The sequence below is a fragment of the Schistocerca nitens genome, chromosome 4 (assembly GCF_023898315.1).
Source record: "Schistocerca nitens isolate TAMUIC-IGC-003100 chromosome 4, iqSchNite1.1, whole genome shotgun sequence".
Classification (NCBI taxonomy): Eukaryota; Metazoa; Arthropoda; class Insecta; order Orthoptera; family Acrididae; genus Schistocerca; species Schistocerca nitens.
In genome coordinates, this window is record NC_064617.1 from 268,996,925 (window position 1) to 269,020,888 (window position 23,964).

The 23,964-nt window shown below is 39.7% G+C and overlaps 1 protein-coding gene across 1 annotated transcript in view; it reads left to right on the forward strand.

Annotated features, from left to right (window-relative positions):
• Window positions 1–23,964, forward strand: part of LOC126252068 (bifunctional coenzyme A synthase) — a 120,723-nt gene that overhangs the window by 45,216 nt on the left and 51,543 nt on the right. Inside the window, exon 3 of the mRNA XM_049952914.1 lies at window positions 3,244–3,447. Within this exon, the coding sequence (XP_049808871.1) occupies window positions 3,244–3,447 (204 nt within the window). The remainder of the gene's footprint in view (window positions 1–3,243; window positions 3,448–23,964) is intronic.

Here is a 23,964-nt window from a genome sequence, read left to right on the forward strand (position 1 = left end):
GGGGAGACAGAACAGAGGAATGAGGGACTGTGAGGAAGAGGGTGCGAGTGCAAGATGGGTGAATCTGTGTCATGGGGCAGGTTGGAAGTGGTGTGAGGTAGGGGGCTGGAGGAATTTTGAGACCAGGAGTATTAAGAGAATGAAGGTTGTGTTGTAGCAGAGTGCCATGAAGCGTAAAGTTAGATAGGGACAGTTAGTATGTAGTGCTTGTGATATTTTCATCTCAGTGCATCCTACATCTACAGCTACATCTTCAAGACTACTCTGCAATTCTCAGTTAAGTTCCCGGCAGTGTTCATCAAACCACCTTTGGGTTATTTCTCTAGCGTTCCACTCTTGACAGTAGCATGGGGAAAAAATGAACCATTAAAACTTTCTGCATGCACTCCGATTTCTCTTATGTTATTACGATCATCGTTTCTCCCTGTGTAGGTTGGTACCAATAAAATAATTTCACGTTCAGAGGAGAAAACTAGTGATTGAAATTTTGAGAAAATATCCCACCAAATGAGAAGCTCTTTTGTTTTTTAATGATTGATACCCCATTTTGCTTATCATATCTGTGACACTCTCTCCTTTGTTGTTGTTGTTGTTGTTGTTCTCTTCAGTCCAAAGACTGGTTTGATGCAGCTCTCCATGCTACTATATCCTGTGCAAGCTTCATCATCTCCCAGTACTTACGGCAGCCTACATCCTTCTGAATCTGCTTAGTATATTCATCTCTTGGTTTCCCTCTACGATTTGTACCCTCCAACCTTCCCTCCATTACTGAATTGGTGATCCCTTGATGCCTCAGAATATGTCCTATCTAGTCAAGTAATGCCACAAATTCCTCTTTTCTCCGATTCTATTCACTATCTCCTCATTAGTTAATGATCTACCCACCTGATCTTCAGCATTCTTCTGTAGCACCACGTTTCAAAAGCTTCTATTCTCTCCTTGTCTAAACTATTCATCATCCATGTTTCACTTCCACACATGACTACACTCCATACAAATACTTCAGAATGGACTTCCTGACGACACTTAAATCTATACTCAATGTTAACAAATTTCTATTCTTCAGAAACAATTTCCTTGCTATAGCCAGTCTACATTTTATATCCTCCCTACTTTGACCATCATCTGTTATTTTGTGTCCCAGATAGCAACACTCATCTAATACTTTAAGTGACTCGTTGCCTAATCTAATTCCCTCAGCACCACCTGATTTAACTAGACTACACCCCATTATCCTCACTTTGCTTTTGATGATGTTCATCTCATATCCTCCTCTCAAGACACTGTCCATTCCATTCAATTGCTCTTCCAAGTCCTTTGCTGTCTCTGACGGAATTACAGTGTTGTTAACAAACCTCGAAGTTTTTATTTCTTCTCCATGGATTTTAATTCCTACTCCAAATTTTCCTTTTGTTTCCTTTACTGCTTGCTTAATATACACCTTGTATAACATCCGGGATAGGCTGCAACCCTGTCTCACTCCCTTCTCAATCACTGCTTCCCTTTTGTGCCCCTCGACTCTTAACTGCCATCTGGTTTCTATACAAATTGTAAATAGCCTTTCACTCCCTGTATTTTACCTCTGAGACCTTCAGAATTTGAAAGAGAGTATTACAGTCAACATTGTCAAATGCTTTCTCTAAGTCTACAAATGCTAGAAACGTAGGTTTGCATTTGCTTAACCTATTTTTTAAGATAAGTTTTTTGGGTCAGTATTGCCTTGCATGTTCAAACATTTCTATGGAATCCAAACTGATCTTCCTCGAAGTCAGCTTCTACTACCTTTTTCATTTGTCTGTAAAGAATTTGTGTTGATATTTTGCAGCTGTGACTTATTAAAACGATAATTTGGTGGTTTTCACACCTGTCAACACCTGCTTTCTTTGGGATTGGAATTATTACATTCTTCTTAACATCTGAGGGTGTTTTGCCTGTCTCATACATTTTGCTCACCAAATGGAAGAGTTTTTTGCATGGCTGGCTCACCCAAGGCTATCAGTAGTTCTAATGAAATGTGGTCTACTCCCAGGGCCTTGTTTCGACGTAGGTCTTTCAATACTCTGTCACATTCATCACGCAGTATCATATCTTCCATTTCATCTTCATCTACCTCCTCTTCCATTTACATAATATTGCCCCCTCTTCCTTATTTCATGATAATACAAAATGAGTTGCCATTCTTAGGACTTTATCACTGTCCATCAGTTGTGTCTAGTAAGAACACCATGCTGCACAACAGTACTCTAGCAGAGGACAGAGTAATGTAATGTAGGTAGTCTTGCTAGTAGACCTGTTGCATCTTAAGTGTTTTGCCAGTTAAACACAATCTTTGGTTTGCCTTCCGTGCAAATTATGGGACCATTGGAATTTAATTTGTTTGTAAATGTAATTCGTAGATATTTAGTTATCTTAACAGATTTGTTGACTTTAGATTTGTGTGATTTGTCATGTAACTGAAAACTGAGATTTCTTTTAACACTCTTGTGAATGACCTAACAATTTTCCATATTTGGAGGCAGCTGTTACCTTCCACACCATACAGATATCATGTCTAAATCATTCTGCAATTAGTTTTGATCTTCTGAATCTCTCCTCCCCCCCTCCCCCCTTTTTCTTTCTTTCTTACTCTTTTTGGCTGAAGGACTGCTCTGAGATTTCCCCCTGATCTCTGCTGAGTTTTAACTAACTTATTTTGACACTTAAATAATGAAGTAAGTTATCATGTCACATATTTCACTCACATTATCAAGGTTGCTTGATACTTGTATGGGAGTTGTCATAAAGATTTAATTAGTAGAAAAATACTTCATAATGAGTTTTTTTGTTGTTTGAAGGTCAACATCTACAGTCCTGGTACACATTGAAATCCTCACACTGTAGTACCATAGCATAACACGAGAGGAACAAAAATAAAATGGCAGTACCCATCCCAATTTTATCAGTGGGCTGTGCCATTTTCTTTTGGCTCCTCTGACAATGTGTACCAGTACTGTGATGTGAGAATATCAATGTGCACTAGGACTGCAGACATATACTTGCAAACAAATAATAAAATAATTATGTAGCTTTTCTTAAAGATGATAATTGAAACTTTGACTAGCACTTATACAATAGCTTTAGTTTACTATAATGATTTCTTGAATTTTTATATTAAAATGCAACTCCAAGTGATAAAAAGGCACACATTAGGAAATATAGACAAAAGTGTCAGAAAAAATATTTACTGTGTATTATTTCTTGCAGATGATCGTTGTTAGTGCAGAAACTTACAAAGGTGGCTTAAAAGTCAATGATTTACGAAGAGAGAATGGATTATCTCAATTAGACATACACACAGTTGAACTATTGGAACCATTGTGTGGAGTAAGCCATCCAGAAGAAGAGTTAAAAATAAGCTCAAGCAATGAGAGGATGAGACTTCTAGGGACACAGCTGAAACCACCTGAGGTTTGTAAATTTTTATTCTGCAGCGGTTTTAGGTAGTATCAGAAATTGTGGATAAGTATCAGACTATAACAGCCTCAATCGTCAGGTGAACCAAAAGTTTTTTGTTCCTTGTCACGTATCAGTTATATAACTTCTAGCAATGATTTGTTAATGTAAAAAGTCCCAGTGCTTCTTCCCTTTACCGCCTCTTTTCTCCACTCACGCATGTACCCCTCCGTGGTGCATCTCTCGACCACAGCTCTGTCTTGATCTCTCCATCAATTCAAAGGATTCAATCCCTCCGGAGGCCCTTCGCCACCAATTCTACTGTCTCCTCAGTTCATTCCAGGGTTCAGAAGTTATTTATACTGATGGCTCAATGGTTGCTGGTCACACTGGTCATGCTTACACCTATGCGAGACAAATGGAACTTAGTTCCTTGCCAGATGGCTTTAGTGTTTTTACTGCAGAATTGGTAGCAATCGTGTGTGCATTGGACCGTATCCACTTCTGCTCAAGACTGCCCTTCACTATCTGTAGTGACTCCTTGAGCAGTTTGCACGCTATCGGCCAGTGCTTCCCTCGCCACCCATTCGTCATGAGCTATCTAGGACTCCCTTTCTCTCCTTGATTAACATGGATGCTCTGTACTTTTCATTAAGACCCCAGGCCATGTTGGGATCCCTGGCAATGAACTTGCTGGTCGACTGGCTAAATTGGCTACTAATGGGCCATCTCTTGCTATTGACATTCTGGAAATAAACCTTCACTCGGCATTACGTCGTTGGGTTTTGGGACTTTTGGAATGCAGAATGGCACACTCTTTCTTCGCCAAACAAGCTCAGAGTGATAAAAGATTCTACAACTATGTGGCGGTCCTCCTTATGGGCCTCTCATAAAGACTCTGTCGTGTTTTGCCAGCTCCACTTCAGCCATACTTGGCTGACTCACAGTTATCTCCTCTGTCATGAGGACCCCCCTCTCTGTCGTTGTGGATCAATGTTGACTGTGGTTCACGTCTTATCATTTCAGCTGAGAATAACTTGAGGTTGTACCGAATTTTCTCATCTGAAATAGGTAGAAATAGGTCATTATTAACCAACATGCTACGTAGACTGTATTACACAACCAAATACAGCATATCATTTCCCTCTACATACTACAATTATTTTCACCATGCTCATTGTGTTACATTTTCTTTTTCTTTGACATTTGCATTATATAAATTATATTCTCATCAACTAGGTAGTAGCAAGTTATATGGAACCATTTTAACAATTGTTAAGCATTCAATTCGCTGTAACCTCAGAGAAATCTTCATATATATCATGTTCTTTATATATTATTAAAATAAGCACTAACAACTGCATACCAATAGGATTGTAACAATGAGAAGTCTTTGCTATTAGATTCAGAAGCATCCAACCCACATTACATTTCAAGGTGGTGGGTTACTCTGTACTGTTAATGAAATAAATAAATAAAAATAATTAAATTTACTGGACTGTCCCGACTTAGCCGCCCTGCGACGGACTTTTAGCTTTCCTGACTCGCTACCCCTGGTGTTAGCTGACAGTGCCTCAGTGGCTGATCTAGTTTTACCATTTCTTCGTGATGGGGGTTTTTATCACATTATTCAAGTATGGGACCTTCATCCTTATCGGTGGGTGGAGAGGATGGCAGGCCGTCATGATCCCCCCTTTGCCCCGATTGGACTAGCTTCGACTGGGCTTGGTGGTTCACCCCCGCCCTCTGCCTTACCACTCCTTTCTTTATGGGCTTTATGGGGTCTGTTTTATCTTGAGTGTGTATCTTGTCTACCTGTGGTTTTTCCTCCATGCCCCTGTTATTAGTCACTTTTATTCCCTCCTCTCTTCTTCCTTCCTTCTCTGTCAATAATTTGTAATTTTATGGCCATTGTAGTTCCCTCTTACAGTGTGAGGTTTTATTGGTTTTATTTATTCCAAGGTCGGAAGGACTGATGACCACATAGTTTGGTCCCTTTCTCCAATCCAATTTCCGTGCCAGTGCTTCAGAGTCCATATCAAACGAGAGGTCCTCCCACAACTAGGTAGATAAGTTAGTTTGTAAGAGTAGAGGAAATCATAGGCTTACCTGCTCAGGAGTAGTTCAAAAATATACACCATATCACGACAAACAAATACTGACACAATCAGTGAAAGATTATCAACAGTAAGCTATTAAAATCTGGAATTTCACTTTGGAACTAACTGGTGGCACACAAACACACACTCAGAACTTGGCTAGGTGTAAATAAATGTGTGTAGTGCATGAATTTTTTACTTATCTGAATTTGTGACACCTTCTACAGTGGCATGCCAAAGATGAATACTTCAACATCAGTTTATCACAGTCAAAATTACGAAAATAGTGGAGCACCACCAAAACAATTGGGGCGGCTAACAATACAATGTCGTGCACAGTTCCAATGCTGGTTGGTACAGAGTTCTGGATAACTGAATAGGAACTTAAAATAGGAATGGAGAAATAAATGAGGGCAGGGAGCAGGAAATGAACTTATAAAATAACTATGTACTATTCTTACACATTGAGGTCTACACAGCTTCGATCAGGTCTAGTACAATATTATAGTATTTGAAACAGCTGTTGGATTGGTGACAGCTTTATGACTTAAATTCATTTCAACAGGAAAGATCAGCAATTGTTAAAAATGGATGAAGTGGGAGAGCTTAAAAAGTTGTTGGGAAAGGGGGGGGGGGGGGCAGCATTGAAAGAACTGTCTAAAATAGAGAGAGACTGATTTATGAAAACTATACAGCACTAATATTAAGATGCAACAAAGTGAAAAGTTTTTAGTAATTCATTACCACTGGTGTCCATCACCTGGACAACAATATTAAGTAAAGGTAAGTATTCCTTTATTGGCTTTAGTAATTAGACAGTACTCCACACCTCACCAATTACCAGGTGACTCCATCCACAGTGGCCACATTAAAAGTGATACTACAAAAAGAGAAACAGGTATCGACATTTCTGCATGTTTTTATAACCATTTCCTTGACTAAAATATCAACAATTACTAATGTGTACTCATAGTGTGTGCATATGTCTCAGGATTATACATATAATGTCAAAACTTTGTGTGTATGTGCACACAAATATGCGAATTGTAAATATGTATTAATATTAGAGAAGGAAAGTTGCTACACACAATACAGCGGAGATGCTGAGTCGAAATAGGCACAACAAAAAGATTCACACGGTTATAGCTTTTGGCCATTAAGGCCTTTGTCAACAACACACACACACACACACACACACACACACACACACACACACACACACACACACACACACACAACACAACACAATTCGCACGCACGTCTGCAGTCTCAGGCAACTGAAACCGCACTGCAGTGTGGTTGTGCCTACAACTCAGCATCTCCGCTATATGGTGAGTAGCAACTTTCCTTCTCTAATATTGTTACATTCCGTCCTGGATTTTCCATTGTTTGTAAATATGTATTATGTATGTTTGGCAGTAAATTGGCAATTTGAGTGTCGTGCTAGTGTGTACATACAATTGCTGTTCTTGTACCTTTCTTTTTTTAATGCAGGTAGCTGATATATTTGCATCCAGATGCACATAAAGGTTGGACACTTTGTGCAAATTCCTAATATATATGTGCATGTAGTGTGAGTAGATTCCTTTAATCGTTGTGATATTTGTCAGTGACGTGTTAATATACTCTTCTTTGTGGCATCTCCTGAAAGTGACCATTGTGCTTGAAACCTGCTGATAGTATATGATGCATGATATATTGTTAGTGCAGCCAATAAAGGAACAGTGACTTCATATAAAAACAAATACTACTATAATTCAACCAGAGCATTATGCACCTTGCAGATGAGCAACAGCGGACAGAAACCACACAACATTATAAGCAAATAGAAATTCAGCTTGAGAAGTCCCCATGAGTCCTCATTCACCAGTCATTTTATGTGTACCCTTTTCTCTACTGGACACTCAGTTCAGATTTTCAGTGTTTACTTCTATGTTTATAAATAGTTGCACCAGTAATGACTAGTACTCCAGTAAACTGAATAAATTTCACATAGGACACAATACTGCCTACAAACACATTTTGCCCATAGACAGATGATTCCATGGTAACATTGAAAGTTTGGAAAATGATTGTTTCACTTCCAAGAAAGACTAAATAGCTGCATCAAATATCTGTGGAAGCAGGCTTCTGCGGTGTATAACTATTAGATGAAGGCTTTCCAATCACATCACTACAAGCTTTAAACTTGACACTGGACGTTTCCATGTGATGATTTAGTATGATTTCTAAGTGAAATGTATTGCAATCACAAACAAGGTGGTACAATGCTTAAGGCAGTATACTTGCACTTAATAGGGTCATAGTTCAAACCCCTGACCAACCAACCATCCATCTGAGTTAAGTATTCCATTATTTCCCTAAATGATTAAGGTAAATTCTGGACTGGTTCCTTTGAAAGAGATACAGCTGATTTCCTTTCCAATCCTTGCTCTGTCTGAGTTTTGCACTCCATCTATAAAGCCCCCCCTCCCCCATAAATGAACAAACTTTTTGTCAAATTCGCCCTTCTCTGGCTGTGGATTTGTCAATAAGCCTGTATACATACAAACAGTTTGCCATTTTAACCTCACTTTGAAGCAGGCACTGTTTGTTTTAATGAGTGTTTTGATGGTACTGAGAATGGCCACAAATACAGATAAGGCAGTTCTGGCATTGACTTTGGCACTGTGTTTGAGGAGGAAGAAGAAGAACAAGAAGAGGAGGAGGAGGAAAATAAGTTGTTGGTCCAAGGAATGGTTTAAAATGAGAGAGAAATGTACTCGTGAAAACCTGCTGAAGGAAATTTTACACTCGGAACCTAATGATTACATCAACTTTGTGCGGATGGACAGTGAAACTTTTAATAACTTGTTTCAAATTACTTTTCCCTCACACTGAAAAAGATGAAACGTACGCAAAAATTTGTTCTCTCCTACTTGGTTCTTGAATGACAGTTCATTAAAATAGCACAATGTTGAAACATGTTGTCCGCAATATCTGTGGAAGAACTGGAGAACTTTGATACTGATTTTCTTCTCAACCTCTTCCTGCGTAAAATATGGATGGGAAAGGTGTGATACTGCTACCATTTTAGTAATTGCCAATAGTTGCCATAGTTGCAGAAACTCTAAATACTGTGAGATAAATTTTAGTGAAACTGTTTTTCACTAAACATATGTTGGGAAACATCGACGCATACAGTGTCCACTATCTTTTCAAACTTTCCTTCAGTCAGACTTTCGCCGGCCGATGTGGCCGAGCGGTTCTTGGTGCTTCAGTCCGGAACCGCACTGCTGCTACGGTCGTAGGTTTGAATCCTGCCTCGGGCATGGATGTGTTTGATATCCTTAGGTTAGTTAGGTTTAAGTAGTTCTAAGTCTAGGGGACTGAAGACCTCAAATGTTAAGTCCCATAGTGCTTAGAGCCATTTATTTCAATCAAACTTTCCTGCAAACATGTAAAAAGTGGTCTATGATTGGCAAACGCTTTGAACAGTATCGTACAGTCAAGTGTTTGGCAAACATAGTAAAGTTTGACAGATTTTTTGATAGTGTACGGAGGCCTTGCCAACTTCTTCATTGATGGGACATTGAACCCATATCTTATTTTCTTTCTCTTTTTCAAAACTGAAACTTGTGCCTTTGCCTCTAATGACCATGTTGTCAATGGCATGTTGATCCATAAACATCCTAGAGTACAAATCAGTTCTTTCTTATACTGCATGTGGCTTTTGTGAAATTAGCTTATTTCACTGATAGTCTGCATTGTTGTTCATGAACTTTTCTCTCCAATTAATCCTGCAGTAAGACTTATTCCTTTGCAATATCTATCTGTCTTATTACAATTTGCAATATAATTTCAGTTGCCGGATATTTTTAAAAGCCATTCTCAAATTCACTCTGTGTAGACCTCAGTGTGTATAATCTGTTCATCATAAGAATAAACCTGAAGTAAAACACTGCACTATGTATTCTTCCGCATTTGCTGTAACCTCATTGGATTTCAGTTTCACATGGGACTGCAGTCAAGCTGTCTACAGTACTGTAAGTTTTGTGCTGTGCATTACATGCACATTGACGGCAAAAATACGGGACAACAGCTTTACCGGCGCATTTAACTTGGACACCACTGACCGGTCAGCTGGTACAGCTAGCCTGCAGTGACGTGGCCAGCTGCAGCTCACACACACAAAAAGAGATGAGCAGAGGAGTAATACAGCTTCGAATGTCATTTATTTTTTAAACAGAATGAAATAATACCCTGCAAATCTCTCACAATATGCTTCTTAGACAACTTGACGAAAACTGCAACACATTATCATTTTAATCATTTTAAGCCTACATACTGTTGTAATTAAAAACAAAAATTATGCAAATTCCTGACTTAACTACAGGGTAATTTTTCTGCATAAGCTGTGTGTAATGTAAGAGAGTATTGAAGGATTTCACCGTATAGTTAATATTGAAGCCACTGCAGGTATTACTTAGTCAGTCGTCTGGTACTCTCTTAGTTCCTTCCTTATCCAAATCTGAGAAATACATTTTAGTTCTGGAAGTGTCACCTGCTACGTTGACAACAAGCCTATCACCAACAGAATCCACAAAGCCACCCTGGCGCAGCATTTTCTCTTCTTCTTTTATGACGGGCCGTTCTATACCTCGCCAGCGTTCGGCAATGACGTGTGAAAAAGCTGTGTGCGTTAGTTCCAGTATGTCTGGCAGCTTAACTTCTAGTTACTTCTCGGGCCAAATCATGTAGCTTGGCTGCAGATCAGTTCTGTTGGGTTCATGTTGTAATGTTACAGTAGCAAATGTAAAAATGCAGCATTTGTATGATGTGCTCGATGCTGTGAAAATGATTGTTTTTCATGTTTCTACGATATTTATCTACCCCTGTGGTATAAAACAATGGACATAGTCCAAATATAGAGGATTTGGTTTTATTTTTGCCTTAAAAATTAAATTGTTGTATTTTCTTAATTTAAACAACGTTTATGAACAATCTTTCATAAAATATCGATAATTAAGAATTTTTATTTGAAACGAAAACAGGAATTTCGCATCCAATATATAATTAGAAACAAGAAGACGTGCAGTATTCATAAAAAATGATGAGTTTTATAATTACGAGATGCAGGTACTTCAAATTGAATGAGAGAAGGAAAAAAAGTTATACTGGGGAGATTTGAACCAATGCACAAATATCCATATGTGGTTTATACTCAATTACATTACCGACTATATGCTACACATTCAATGTGTATTTACTTATCAACTGCAGTACATACAGCCCTGGGTAAACTTCAAAGCCGATTATCTCTGTAAATTTATGAAAAACATTAAGAACAGCCTATTTGTCGGCACTTTTTAACCATGTTTCACATGCGTGTTTTACTACTGAACAGAAAGCAGCCTCAGCCATTTTCATACTGCATACTGCAATGAGAGCACAACGCTGCAGAGGCTGTGACTGTACACGATTTTTGAAATAAAAACTTCGTAGCTAAAGTGCAATTAAGAAAAACGTCAATGGCTGTTAATACATTTGAATATCTTAAAGTTTCATTTAACGTAACTTAGCAATAAGATATCTATTACATAAGCAGGACCTACTTCCAAGAGTATAACAACAATAGTGTAGATGTGCTATGGCTTCTGACCAATCATCGCATTTGTGTTTGATTACATCAGGTTTATTCTTATGATGAATGGATTACAAAAATACAGTGTTTTCATTAGTTATTTTATGAGCTTGTTTCCTGCTTCCTGCTTCCATTTAACATTTCTATTTTATGTTTTTATTCAGTTATCCAGTACTCTGTGCTAACCTGATTTGCAGCTGACTTTAAATCACATTGCTCTCACTCCAATTAAAGGAATTGCTTCATTGGTGCTCCACTGTTTTTGTAGTTTTGAGTGTGATAACCTGTTGCTGCAGGCATGCCAGCGAAGGATGTGTCACAAATTCAGATAAATAAAAAATCCATGCATTTCACACATTTATATGCATATATAAGTCAACTTCTAAATTTTTATTTGTTTGAGAATGCATGTGTTAGTTCCAATTCGAAAATCTAGATTCTGATATTTTACTGTTCATGTCATTTCCCATAACCTGTCCATGAGTGTGTTATTATGTGTAGTGATATAGTTTGAATTGTCAAACATTTGCAAAAAAACTCGTACTATATTGTTAACTGTAAATTTAATTTGTGCTATTTAGAAACCTTTTGCAGCAGTATCCTTGTTCAAAAGTAATCATTCCCCAATTCCATTGTGTATCTCGGTGCGTATTTATGCAATTAAGAGTATACTTTTTAGAATCTTTGTAAAGCATAAGTGTTGTGCATTACTTATTTCATAGTAAATTGGCATTAGTGATTTGCAGTTACTGTAAATAACTGTCATTTGTGTCACATTAGTTTTCTCTGTTAACGGGGTTTATATTGTCTGCATTTATTGTAAGTTAATAGTGCCATTGTTGTTAGTGATCACAACCTAAAAAACACTTCAGAGAAACAGTAAATCTTATTAAGCTGCAACAGAGCCCACAGCCCCCAAACTTTTTGAAAGAAATAGGTGTAATGGATTGGCTGTTACTTATTTCCATTGTAATTTCGTTTTGCATAATATATTTCAGCTGTATAGTCATTCCCAAAAAAAAAAAGTGTTTAACTCATTAACTATATATGTTTTGGGGTAGTCATTTTCATGGGCAGTGTACTACTGTTTCTACTATGCCAAATATCATTGCTACAGCTTTAAAGTCCGGCCATGTTTTTCATAACCCTCCCAGGGGACACCACCTTATAGTAGGCACCTTCAGTGCCGGGCGGGAGGGTTTGCGTGCTTCGGTGAAGTCGAGAGCTATGCCGACGGTAGCATAGCTACTGGCAGGGTCTCCCAAGCCGGACTGGTCTCGACAGAGGAGCCAGACAAAGTGTGTCCCACAACATAGGGCAAGGAGGGCTCTAGAGGCGTAGTGAAGCCAGCTTCCCTATAGGAGTAAACCTCACACAAATCCTGGTCCTCCAGGTTGGGGTTGGGCATGGGGCTAATAACCCCATACTGTAAAAAAAAGAAGAATATTACGGAAATTCAACAGAAGCCTCGGAAACTGGATGGAAAGCATGTATCACGACCCCGGCAAAGGAAACGGATAAAGGATCTAACAGTAGCATCGTGGAATGTGAGGACAATGCTTCAGCCTGGAAAAATGAAAGAAATAGCCAATGAAATTTTAAAATTCAAATACGATATTGTAGGGCTACAGGAAATAAGATGGCAGGGTAATGGGCAGATAGATAAACGTGAGTACTCATTGGTATATAGTGGACCAGAAGAAAGAACAGGCCAACTTGGGACAGGGTTTATAATAACTAGGGAAGTTACGAAAAGCCTTCTAGAATTTGAACCCATAAATGAAAGGATGTACAGACTCAGACTAAAAGGTAAATTTAGGAATATATCAATAGTTAATGCACATGCACCAACAGAGGAAAAAGAACAGTTCTACGAAGACTTGGAAAAAGTATGCTGTGCAGTACCTAAATATGACCTGATGCTAGTAATAGGAGATTTTAATGCAAAAATAGGGAGGAATGAACATCCGTATGGAGTTTCTGGAAAATATTCACTACATAAAGAAAACAATGAGAATGGAGACTTACTATGCCAATTCACAGCAAGGAATAATATGATTATTAAAAGTACCTGCTTTCCACATAAAAGGACCCATCTGGGTACTTGGAAGTCTGCAGCCAATGGAGTAGTCAATCAGATTGACCATATTTTAGTGATTGCATGCCACTCCACGTCAGTTACGGATGTACGGAGCTGCAGAGGACCAAACTGTGATTCAGACCACTTTTTGATAAAATCAGTCTTGAGAGAGAAACTGTCACTAACAAAGGGCAACAGAATGGGAAAGATGATGAAATGGAATACAGACAAACTGAACATCCCTGATGAAGTAAAAAAATACCAAGTAACACTAAGCAGAAAGTTGAGCAATGAAGAGACCACAGTAGGAGTAGATGAAAGGTGGAACACGTTTGAAAAAGCTATTAAGGAAGCTGCAGAGGAAATAATAGGCATAAAAAGGAACAGAAGAACTCAGGAGTGGTTTAATGAAGATTGCAGGTCAGCAATAGAGGAAAAGAACAGGGCAAGAACAAAAGTGCTACAGACAGAAACCAGAAATAATGTGGAACAATATAGAGAATTAAGGAGAATAGCTAACAGACTGTGCTAGAGAAAGAAAAGAGAGTGGAATAAGAAGAAATTTCAAGAACTAGAAGAACTAAAGGAACAGAGTGAAATAAGAAAGTTCTATCATGCCATAGGCAAAATGAAGAATAGATTCCAACCAAAAACAACGGCCTGTTCCAGTAAAGATGGGAAAATGATAAGGGAGGAAGAACAGATAGTGGGAAGATGGGCAGAGTATTTCAAAGATACACTAAGCACCAGCCTAGAAGATGAAGAGACGGCTGCACAGGAGGGAAGAGTGGAGCTGGAATTAGACAATGAAACCAATGAGGCAAGAAAGCCAACACTAAAAGAGGTCTCCCAGGCTGTGCACAAGTCAAAAAACTATCGAGCCCCTGGGGAAGACAGCATAATTGCTGAATTAATAAAAACTGGTGGTGAGGCTGTAATAAAGGAACTGCACACATTAATATCAGATATATGGGAAACAGAAACTATGCCAGATAATTGGAAAATTGGAATAATAGTCCCCATTTATAAGAAAGGGGACAGAACAGCATGTGAAAACTATAGAGGTGTAACACTCCTAATTACAGCTTATAAGATCTTCACAAGTATATTAAACGAAAGGATACAGAAGTGTGCAGAAGGCATACTAGGGGAATATCAGTGTGGCTTTCGACCAGGCAGAGGAACAACTGATCAAATATTTGTGATAAGGCAAATGATGGAAAAGTTCTATGAATATGATATAGATCTGTATTTCTTATTCATCGATTTCAAACAACCCTTTGACAGCATAAATCGGCAAGAACTATACAGAGTACTGAAAGAAGTTGGTATATGTGCTAAATTAATAAGACTAATCAGAATGACAATGACAGACACAAGAGCAAAAGTAAAGGTCCTTAGCAGAACAAGTGATAGCTTTGACTTTAATAAAGGTGTGAAGCAAGGGGATAGTCTCTCCACTGTCCTATTCAACATAGCCCTGCATAGTGCAGTAAATAAAATCAACAAAAGAGGCACCATATTTATGAAAACTAGCCAGATATGTGCATACGCTGATTACATTGCTATAGTAGGAAGAAACACCAATACACTCCTAGAAACATACCGGGCAATGGAAACAGAAGCCTTAAAAATTGGCCTCATAGTAAATGAAAACAAAACAAAATATATGGTAATGTCACCATCTGAGGCCAGAAGAACCCTAAAAACCTAAACATCAATGGGAAATGCTTCAATGCAGTGCCCTCTTTTAACTACTTGGGAGCCCTAATAACAAATGATAACAGTATTGGAAAGGCTATAAGGGAAAGAATACAAGCAGGAAACAGAGCTTACTTTGCAAATATGCAGCTTTTCAAAAATAGCCTTGTTACAAGAAAAACTAAATTGCTAATATATAATTCCCTAGTCCGCCCAGTTATCACGTACGGCTCAAAGGTATGGACGTTGACAGAACACGATAAAAATGCTCTAAGAAGCATTGAGCGGAAAATACTACGCAAAATCTATGGGCCAATAAGGGAGGAAGAAGGCTGGAGAATACGCTACAATGCCGAATTACAAGAGTTAATACAAGGCAGGGACATAGTAAAATTTGTGAAGTCACAGCGAATACGATGGCTAGGACACTTGGAGAGAATGGCAGAGGATAGAATTCCAAAGAAAATGATGAAAGGTATGATCCATTCAGTTAGGCGAAAAGGGAGACCTAGAAGAAGATGGATCGATGAGGTAATAATGGATATCAGCAATATGGGAGTCCGGGGGTGGAAAAGAGCAGCAAATAACCGAGAAGTGTGAAGGAAGATTGTTGAAGAAGCCAAGGCTCACCAAGGGCTGTAGAGCTACTGAAGAAGAAGAAGAAGAAGAAGAAGATGTTTTTCATAACCTATATGGTTAAGATTAAATAGTTTACTTGAAAATGGATATACAACATGGCCATGCTACACTAAATAAAAATAAAGTTGAAGTGAATGACTTCTGATGAAAGAAACTTACTTCCTTCAAGAAGTAAATTTTATACCAAGTTGTTCTGTTTTCTAATAGATATCTTCTTTTGGTTGTTAATCGCTGCAGTTCTTAAATGTAACTGGTAATACTTGTAGCATATCAGGTTCATCAATTAAGAAAGAATCAGCAGGCTTAGTTTGTGATTGTTTGCTTACTGTTGTGTAAATTACTGCACTAGGTACAATGTAGTCCCTCTGTTTCTGCTGTTCTCGGACACAGAATGAGTCAGTTGCTGTTTGTAAGCAGCTGGAAATCTTCATGACTGCTGTTGTGTCAAGTGACTGGAAGCTTCTGCAAATGGGTGTTTTTGAAGGGCTATTGAAAATCCTGTACCAGAGATACCAGTAGTGTCCTGAGTATTATCCTCTCGTGCGGCTACTGTTTCCTTTGTAAGAAGTTCGTGATATATCAGTACTCATCGATTTGTCTATGAGTGACATGTTAATGTTAGGTCTAGGCTCCTCTGAAGTGGTGGCAGGGACCAGAGAGAAATCTGCTTGATACACCTATCCCCCTAACCAACAAGTGTGAGGCACCGTCATCCACTGAAACTGTAACTGATCCTGAGACTCACTTCACCTGTTGGGGAATGGGCCATGTCCCATATCAGGAATTCAAATGTGTGGTGAGTAAGGGTTCTCCTTCAGGAATTATCAACAAGGGTTGGGAGAGGACACCATGTGCACTCAGTGTGTATGCCCAGGGGCCTCAGTCAACATACTGAATAGGTTATTGTGGCAGCCATTGAGGGAATGGGGTGCAGCCAGTTACAAATTGTGACTCACGTAGGGAAAAAGTGCCTGCTGCCGGGGATGTGAGGTTGTACCTGCAAAATTTCAGCAACTGGCAGAGAAAGCTGAGAATACCTGCCTTGCTAGTGGAGCTTCAGTGAAGCTCACAAACTAACTACAGCATTGTCGCTAGAATTGATCGTGCTATTACCCCATCCCTCACCCACACTCTCCCCCATCTCTGTACCCCCATGGTTCTGAGTCATGTGAAAGACTGAAACTACAGACTGCGAAATTTCTGTGGCAAACTAGGCTGCATTTTTCTAGACTACAGCCATAGTGCCGAGACAATAGTTGTAGGAGACACAGAAAATTCTCCCCTCCCCCCCCCCTTCCCCCTCTACACACACACACACACACACACACACACACACATACATATATATATATATATATATATAAAACAAAGATGATGTGACTTACCAAACGAAAGCGCTGGCACGTCGATAGACACACAAACATACACACAAAATTCAAGCTTTCGCAACAAACTGTTGCCTCATCAGGAAAGAGGGAAGGAGAGGGAAAGACGAAAGGATGTGGGTTTTAAGGGAGAGGGTAAGGAGTCATTCCAATCCCGGGAGCGGAAAGACTTACCTTAGGGGGAAAAAAGGACGGGTATACACTCGCGCACACACACACACATCCATCCACACATATACAGACACAAGCAGACATATTTAAAGACCAATATGTCTGCTTGTGTCTGTATATGTGTGGATGGATATGTGTGTGTGTGCGAGTGTATACCCGTCCTTTTTTCCCCCTAAGGTAAGTCTTTCCGCTCCCGGGATTGGAATGACTCCTTACCCTCTCCCTTAAAACCCACATCCTTTCGTCTTTCCCTCTCCTTCCCTCTTTCCTGATGAGGCAACAGTTTGTTGCGAAAGCTTGAATTTTGTGTGTATGTTTGTGTTTGTTTGTGTGTCTATCGACGTGCCAGCGCTTTCATTTGGTAAGTCACATCATCTTTGTTTTTAGATATATTTTTCCCACGTGGAATGTTTCCCTCTATTAACTGGCAGAGAGTGAAGCATTCCTATAAAGTAGTGAAGCTTTTAAATACAGAAAGTTGACTGAAATCTGAAATTGACATTACTGAGTTTTTGTGGGAGGAATTTAAACACTCATTGACGAGAAAAAGAAACGTGACACCAAGGCAGGGATGTGCGAGATAAACGAAAGTTGGTAGGCGTGTTTCTACATCTGCAAGACGATGTCTCTTCAAATTTCACACCAGTTGTATAAGAGTGGTGCTAGTAGTGCCACTATTCAGAAACATCGTCCAGTACGCCTTAGATAAGTTCGTACCGACTAAGGTCCAAAGCGAGGGGAAAGATCCACCGTGGTATAACAATCATGTACGAAAGGTACTACGGAAACAAAGAAAGCTTCATCATAGGTTTAAGAGTAGTCGAATCATAGCTGATAAGGAAAAGCTGAACGAAGCGAAAAAGAGCGTAAAGAGAGCAATGAGAGAAGCATTCAACGAATTCGAACATAAAACATTGGCAAACAATCTAAACAAGAACCCTAAAAAGTTTTGGTCATATGTAAAATCGGTAAGCGGATCTAAATCCCCTATTCAGTCACTCGTTGACCACGATGGCACCGAAACAGAGGACGACCGAAGAAAGGCAGAAATACTGAATTCAGTGTTCTGAAACTGTTTCACTGCGGAAAATCGTAACACGGTCCCTGACTTCAGCCGTCGCACGGACGCCAAAATGGAAAATATTGAAATAAACGATATCGGAATTGAAAAACAACTGCTATCACTTAGTAGCGGAAAAGCATCCGGACCAGACGAGATACCCTTAAGATTCTACAGTGATTATGCTAAAGAACTTGCCCCCTTTCTATCAGCAATTTATCGTAGATCGCTGGAAGAACGTAAAGTACCTAGCGACTGGAAGAAAGCGCAGGTCGTTCCCATTTTCAAGAGGGGTCATAAATCAGATGCGAATAATTATAGGCCTATTTCGCTTACGTCAATCTGTTGTAGAATAATGGAACATGTTTTGTGTTCTCGTATTATGACGTTCTTAGATAATACAAATCTCCTTCATCATAACCAACATGGATTCCGCAAACAGAGATCATGTGAAACTCAGCTCGCCCTATTTGCCCAAGAAATTCACAGTGCCGTAGACACTGGCGAGCAGATTGATGCCGTATTCCTGGACTTCAGGAAGGCATTTGATACGGTTCCGCACTTACATTTAGTGAAAAAAATACGAGCTTACGGAATATCGGACCAGGTTTGTGATTGGATTCAGGATTTCCTAGAAGAAAGAACACAACATGTCATTCTTAACGGTTCAAAATCTGCAGATGTAGAGGTAATTTCGGGAGTACCGCAGGGAAGCGTGATAGGACCTTTATTGTTTACAATTTACATAAATGACTTAGTTGACAACATCGGTAGCTCCGTGAGGCTATTTGCAGATGACACGGTTGTCTACAAGAAAGTAGCAACATCAGAAGACTCGTACGTACTCCAGGAGGACCTGCAGAGGATTAATGCATGGTGCGACAGCTGGCAGCTTTCCCTAAACGTAGATAAATGTAATATAATGCGCATACATAGGGGCAGAAATCCATTCCAGTACGATTATGCCATAGGTGGTAAATCATTGGAAGCGGTAACGACCGTAAAATACTTAGGAGTTACTATCCGGAGCGATCTGAAGTGGAATGATCACATAAAACAAATAGTGGGAAAAGCAGGCGCCAGGTTGAGATTCATAGGAAGAATTCTAAGAAAATGTGACTCATCGACGAAAGAAGTAGCTTACAAAACACTTGTTCGTCCGATTCTTGAGTATTGCTCATCAGTATGGGACCCTTACCAGGTTGGATTAATAGAAGAGATAGACATGATCCAGCGAAAAGCAGCGCGATTCGTCATGGGGACATTTAGTCAGCGCGAGAGCGTTACGGAGATGCTGAACAAGCTCCAGTGGCGGACACTTCAAGAAAGGCGTTACGCAATACGGAGAGGTTTATTATCGAAATTACGAGAGAGCACATTCCGGGAAGAGATGGGCAACATATTACTACCGCCCACATATATCTCGCGTAATGATCACAACGAAAAGATCCGAGAAATTAGAGCAAATACGGAGACTTACAAGTAGTCGTTCATCCCACGCACAATTCGTGAATGGAACAGGGAAGGGGGGATCAGATAGTGGTACAATAAGTACCCTCCGCCACACACCGTAAGGTGGCTCGCGGAGTATAGATGTAGATGTAGATGTAGATGAGGATGCAAATCAGATTTGCTTTAAATACGTGTTGCAGTGGTCATGAACATTAGTTACCTGTGAGATTAGACGTAGTGAGTTGATTTTAGACCAAAATACCTTTAAGCTGATAAAGGCACAATTATCAACAGCTCACTGGGTTTGAACAAGGTCATGTAAAAGGGCTAGAGGAGCTGGGTGTTCTTTTCACAATATCACAGAAAGACTTAACAGGAATGTAGCCACTGTATGTGACTGCTGACAGTGGTAGTCACAGGAAGGTACGGTTGTAACAAGACCAGGTTCCAGATAGCTGTGTGGCACTATTGTGAGGGAAGACTGTCATGTTCATAATATGGCTCTGGCACATCATACTGCATATGCAGCAGCAATTCGAGCATCAGTTGGCACCATTGTGACACAACGAAGTGTTACAAATTGATTACTTCAAGAGCATCTCAGATTCACACCTGAAGCACGCATTCCACCGACACCAAATGACCCCTGTTTGCGACTTCAGTGAGGCTAGCGAGAGGTCATTGGAGGGCAGAGTGCAGATCTGTTGTGTTTTATGATGAAAGCTGGTTCTGCATTGGTGCCAGTGATAGCCACCTGTTGGTTAGGAGGCGGCCAGGTGAGCGACTGGAACCAACCTGTCTGCTGCTTAGACACTCTTTACCTATACCTTGAGGTACAGTGTGGGATGCAATTTTGTATGACAGCAGGAGCACTCATGGTTACCCCATACTCACTGACTGCAAATTTTTACAACAGTCTGGTGATTCAACCTGTTCTGCTACCATTCATGAACAGCATTGCATGGGGTGTTTTCCTGGAGGATAACATTCACCCACATACCGCTGTTGTAACTCAACGTGCTCCACAGTGTGTTGACATGTTGCTTTGGCGTGCTCAATCACCAGATCTCTCCCCAATAATGCATGTATGGGACATCATCAGATGACAACTCCAGTGTTACCCAGAAACAGCATTAACTGCCCCTGTGTTGACCAAGTGTAGCAGGCATGAAACTTCGTTCCACAAACTGACATCCGGCACCTATAGTAGATACATTGTTTCTTGACTTACAAAAGGCATTTGATTCAGTGTTACACATACTTATTATTGAAAGTATGAAGATACGGGATACCACGGAAGATTCGTGACTGGATGGGGGATTTCTTCATTGTTATCGTCCTAGATGGTGATTCATTTACAAATGTAGAAGCAACTTCAGGTGTACCTCAGGGAAATGTGTTGTACCCTTGCTATTCATGCTATATATTAACAACCATACAGACAATATTAATAGTACATCAGACTTTCCACAGGTGATGCAGTAATGTGGTTGTGCAAATGTTCAGCCAAAGCTTGATAAGATTTCAAAGTGGTGGAAATATTGGGAACTTGAGTTAAATGTGCAGAAACTTAAATCATGCACTTCAAAAAATGGAAAAACTAGGTATCCTATGTCAACATTATCAGCAAGTCAGAGTAGGTCAATTCGTACAAATTCCTGAGTGTAACAATTTGCAGGAATGTGAATTGTAACGATCGCAGAGGCTCAGTCATAGGTGAAGTAGGTGGCAGACTGATGTTCATATGTGGAATACTAAGGAACTGCAGTCAGTCCAAAAATAAGACTGCATACAAAACACTTATGAATTCACCCTAGAATATTGTTCAAATGTGTGGAACCCACAGCAAGTAGGACTAAAAGGGGATATTGACTGGGTACAAAGGAGGGCAGCCCAAATGGGACAAGTTTGTGTGACCCGAGGAAGAATGACATAGAGATGTTGAGAGAACTGAACTGACAGACTTTTTAAGAGAGATGTGAACTTGCCTATGGAATTCTGCTTGCAAATTGTTAAGGACCAATTTTAAATGATTATGTCTATCTCATTTTGGACACTAGGACACTAAGCAGTGGCTTCCAAGCCAGATAGCCATTGCTGTGGCTGGTGTCCGCCTCTGTAGCGCAGTGGTAACGGTACCGCCTACCACATGAGGAGGCCCGGGTTCGATTCCTGGCAGGAGACTGGGTGTTTTGTCCCCTTCATCATCATTTTCATCATTAACATGCAAGTCGCTGAAGTGGCATCATCTAAAAAGACTTGCAATGCGGCGGCCGAACCCCGAAGGGGATATCCTGGCCAATAAATGCCATACAATCATTTCATTTTATTTTTTTGTGGCTGGTGATGCTCATGGAGAGACCTTTTGGTCAGAATGAGTGGCATTGGGATGGATGATCTGCAGTGAAATGTGTAAAAGTGTCACCACCAGTTACCATGCTAAAATGGCCTTCCCATTGGAGTGTGCCAAAGTTTTCAGTGTAGGCAGGCATTTTTATCTTTGGAAATACCATGGGAAGGAGGTCAGGCCAAGATAAATGTAGTAAAGCACTTTCCCCAATATACAGGGTGATTCATGAATATATGCAAATATTTTAATAGGTTATTCTACAAGTAAAACTAATGGAAAAAGTTCATATTAACGTAAGTCTGCAAATGTTTAGTTATGGAGTTACGGCTAATAAAAGATTATGCCTGAAATTTAGAAACTTCGCTAATATGAAGCCCTCACAAAACTGTACAAGGTTAAAGTAAACACGATTTCCATTTATGTTGTTGTTATTGATCTGGTGAATCTAATAAAACATGTCCCAGACGTGTATCAGCAGTAGCTGTTGTACCATTCACGAACAGCATCCCAGTGACTGTTTTCCAACAGAATGACCCTTGTCCGTATACCACTGTTGTAACCCAAGATGCTCTACAGATTTAGACATGTTGCCTTGGACTACTCAATCACCTGATCTGATTCCAATCAAGCATGTATGGGTGGTGATTGGACGACATCTCCAGCACTGTTCCTGTATTGACTGACCAAGTTCAACAGGCAAGGAACTCCATCTCACAAACTGACACCTAGCACCTGTGCATCACAGTGTATGCATATTTGCATCCCGACATTCAACATTCTTGCAGGTACATCAGTTATTAATGTACCAGCATTTCACATTTGCAATAGCTTATCTTGCACTTAACCTGTGATCTTGCAATGTTAATCAGTTAAATAGTGTGCCCAGACAAATGTACTCTCGAACTTTCATTGCTGTGCATTAATTATTATTTGGTGTTGCAAATTTTTGTCCATCAGTGCATTAAGTATCTAAAATTTAGGTGTAGATCCTTCTGCTGCACCAGCGAGTTCATTTATGAGACCTGTCTAAGTGCTGTACAGAGTTAAATGCTTGGTGAACGACCTCCTGTGTGCACAGACTCCCCATGAAAGCATCTTCTCAATTGGCAATGTGTCATATGTTGAAGGAAGAGAAGAAGAACTGAAAGTATAAAACAGTTGACTTTGTGTCCTATCAATAAGTGAGGAAGAATATGAAAGATCCACAACCTGTCAATTTGTTGTTGAGATTTCATCGTCTAGTCACACAACAAAATAGAGTACTTGGCTGAGAGAAAAGATGCCTTCACCCTTAGCATCCAGAACCTCTTCTTCCCCCCCCCCCCCCTCCAAAAAAAACAAAAAAAAAAAAAAAAAAAAAAAGTTTATACCACCACATCAGTGCAAGCAGCAGTGTCAGTCTCCTCTGACATATGCAGGGAAGAAAAGACATCAACATTGGTGTCTTCTTCTCAGAATTAAACTAATTTTCAGTCATTGGCTGAAAGAACTGCAGGCAGTTGGACCTGAATTAGTAAGCTCTTCTTTCGTCCCCTTCAGACTAATTCAGAAAAGTACCCCATGAACCGAAACAATTTTGTAAGAAGTAGTACAAGGCTAAATCTCAATACCTTCAATCACTACTAACCCAACACTGAATATTAGGAAATACATGCATGGTACCACCCACACACCACACATGTAGTGCATGAACAGTAGTAAAATTTATTCCTTTCTTTCACTTTCTACATCTCCGCAGAGGAAAAGAATCAACAGTAAACATTTTCTAATCCCATTATTATTCTCCTCCACCCCCCCCCCCCACACACACACACACCATTTACCAAGCAGTAGAGTGTTCACCAGTCCAGAGTCTCAAAAATATAATGTGATAAAGGATATCTCTGGGACACTTCTACAAACTACTTCAGTGGTGCAAGCATCATCTCTCTTTTATCAGCTAGATTAAGTTTAAAAAATTGTACAGAGTGAC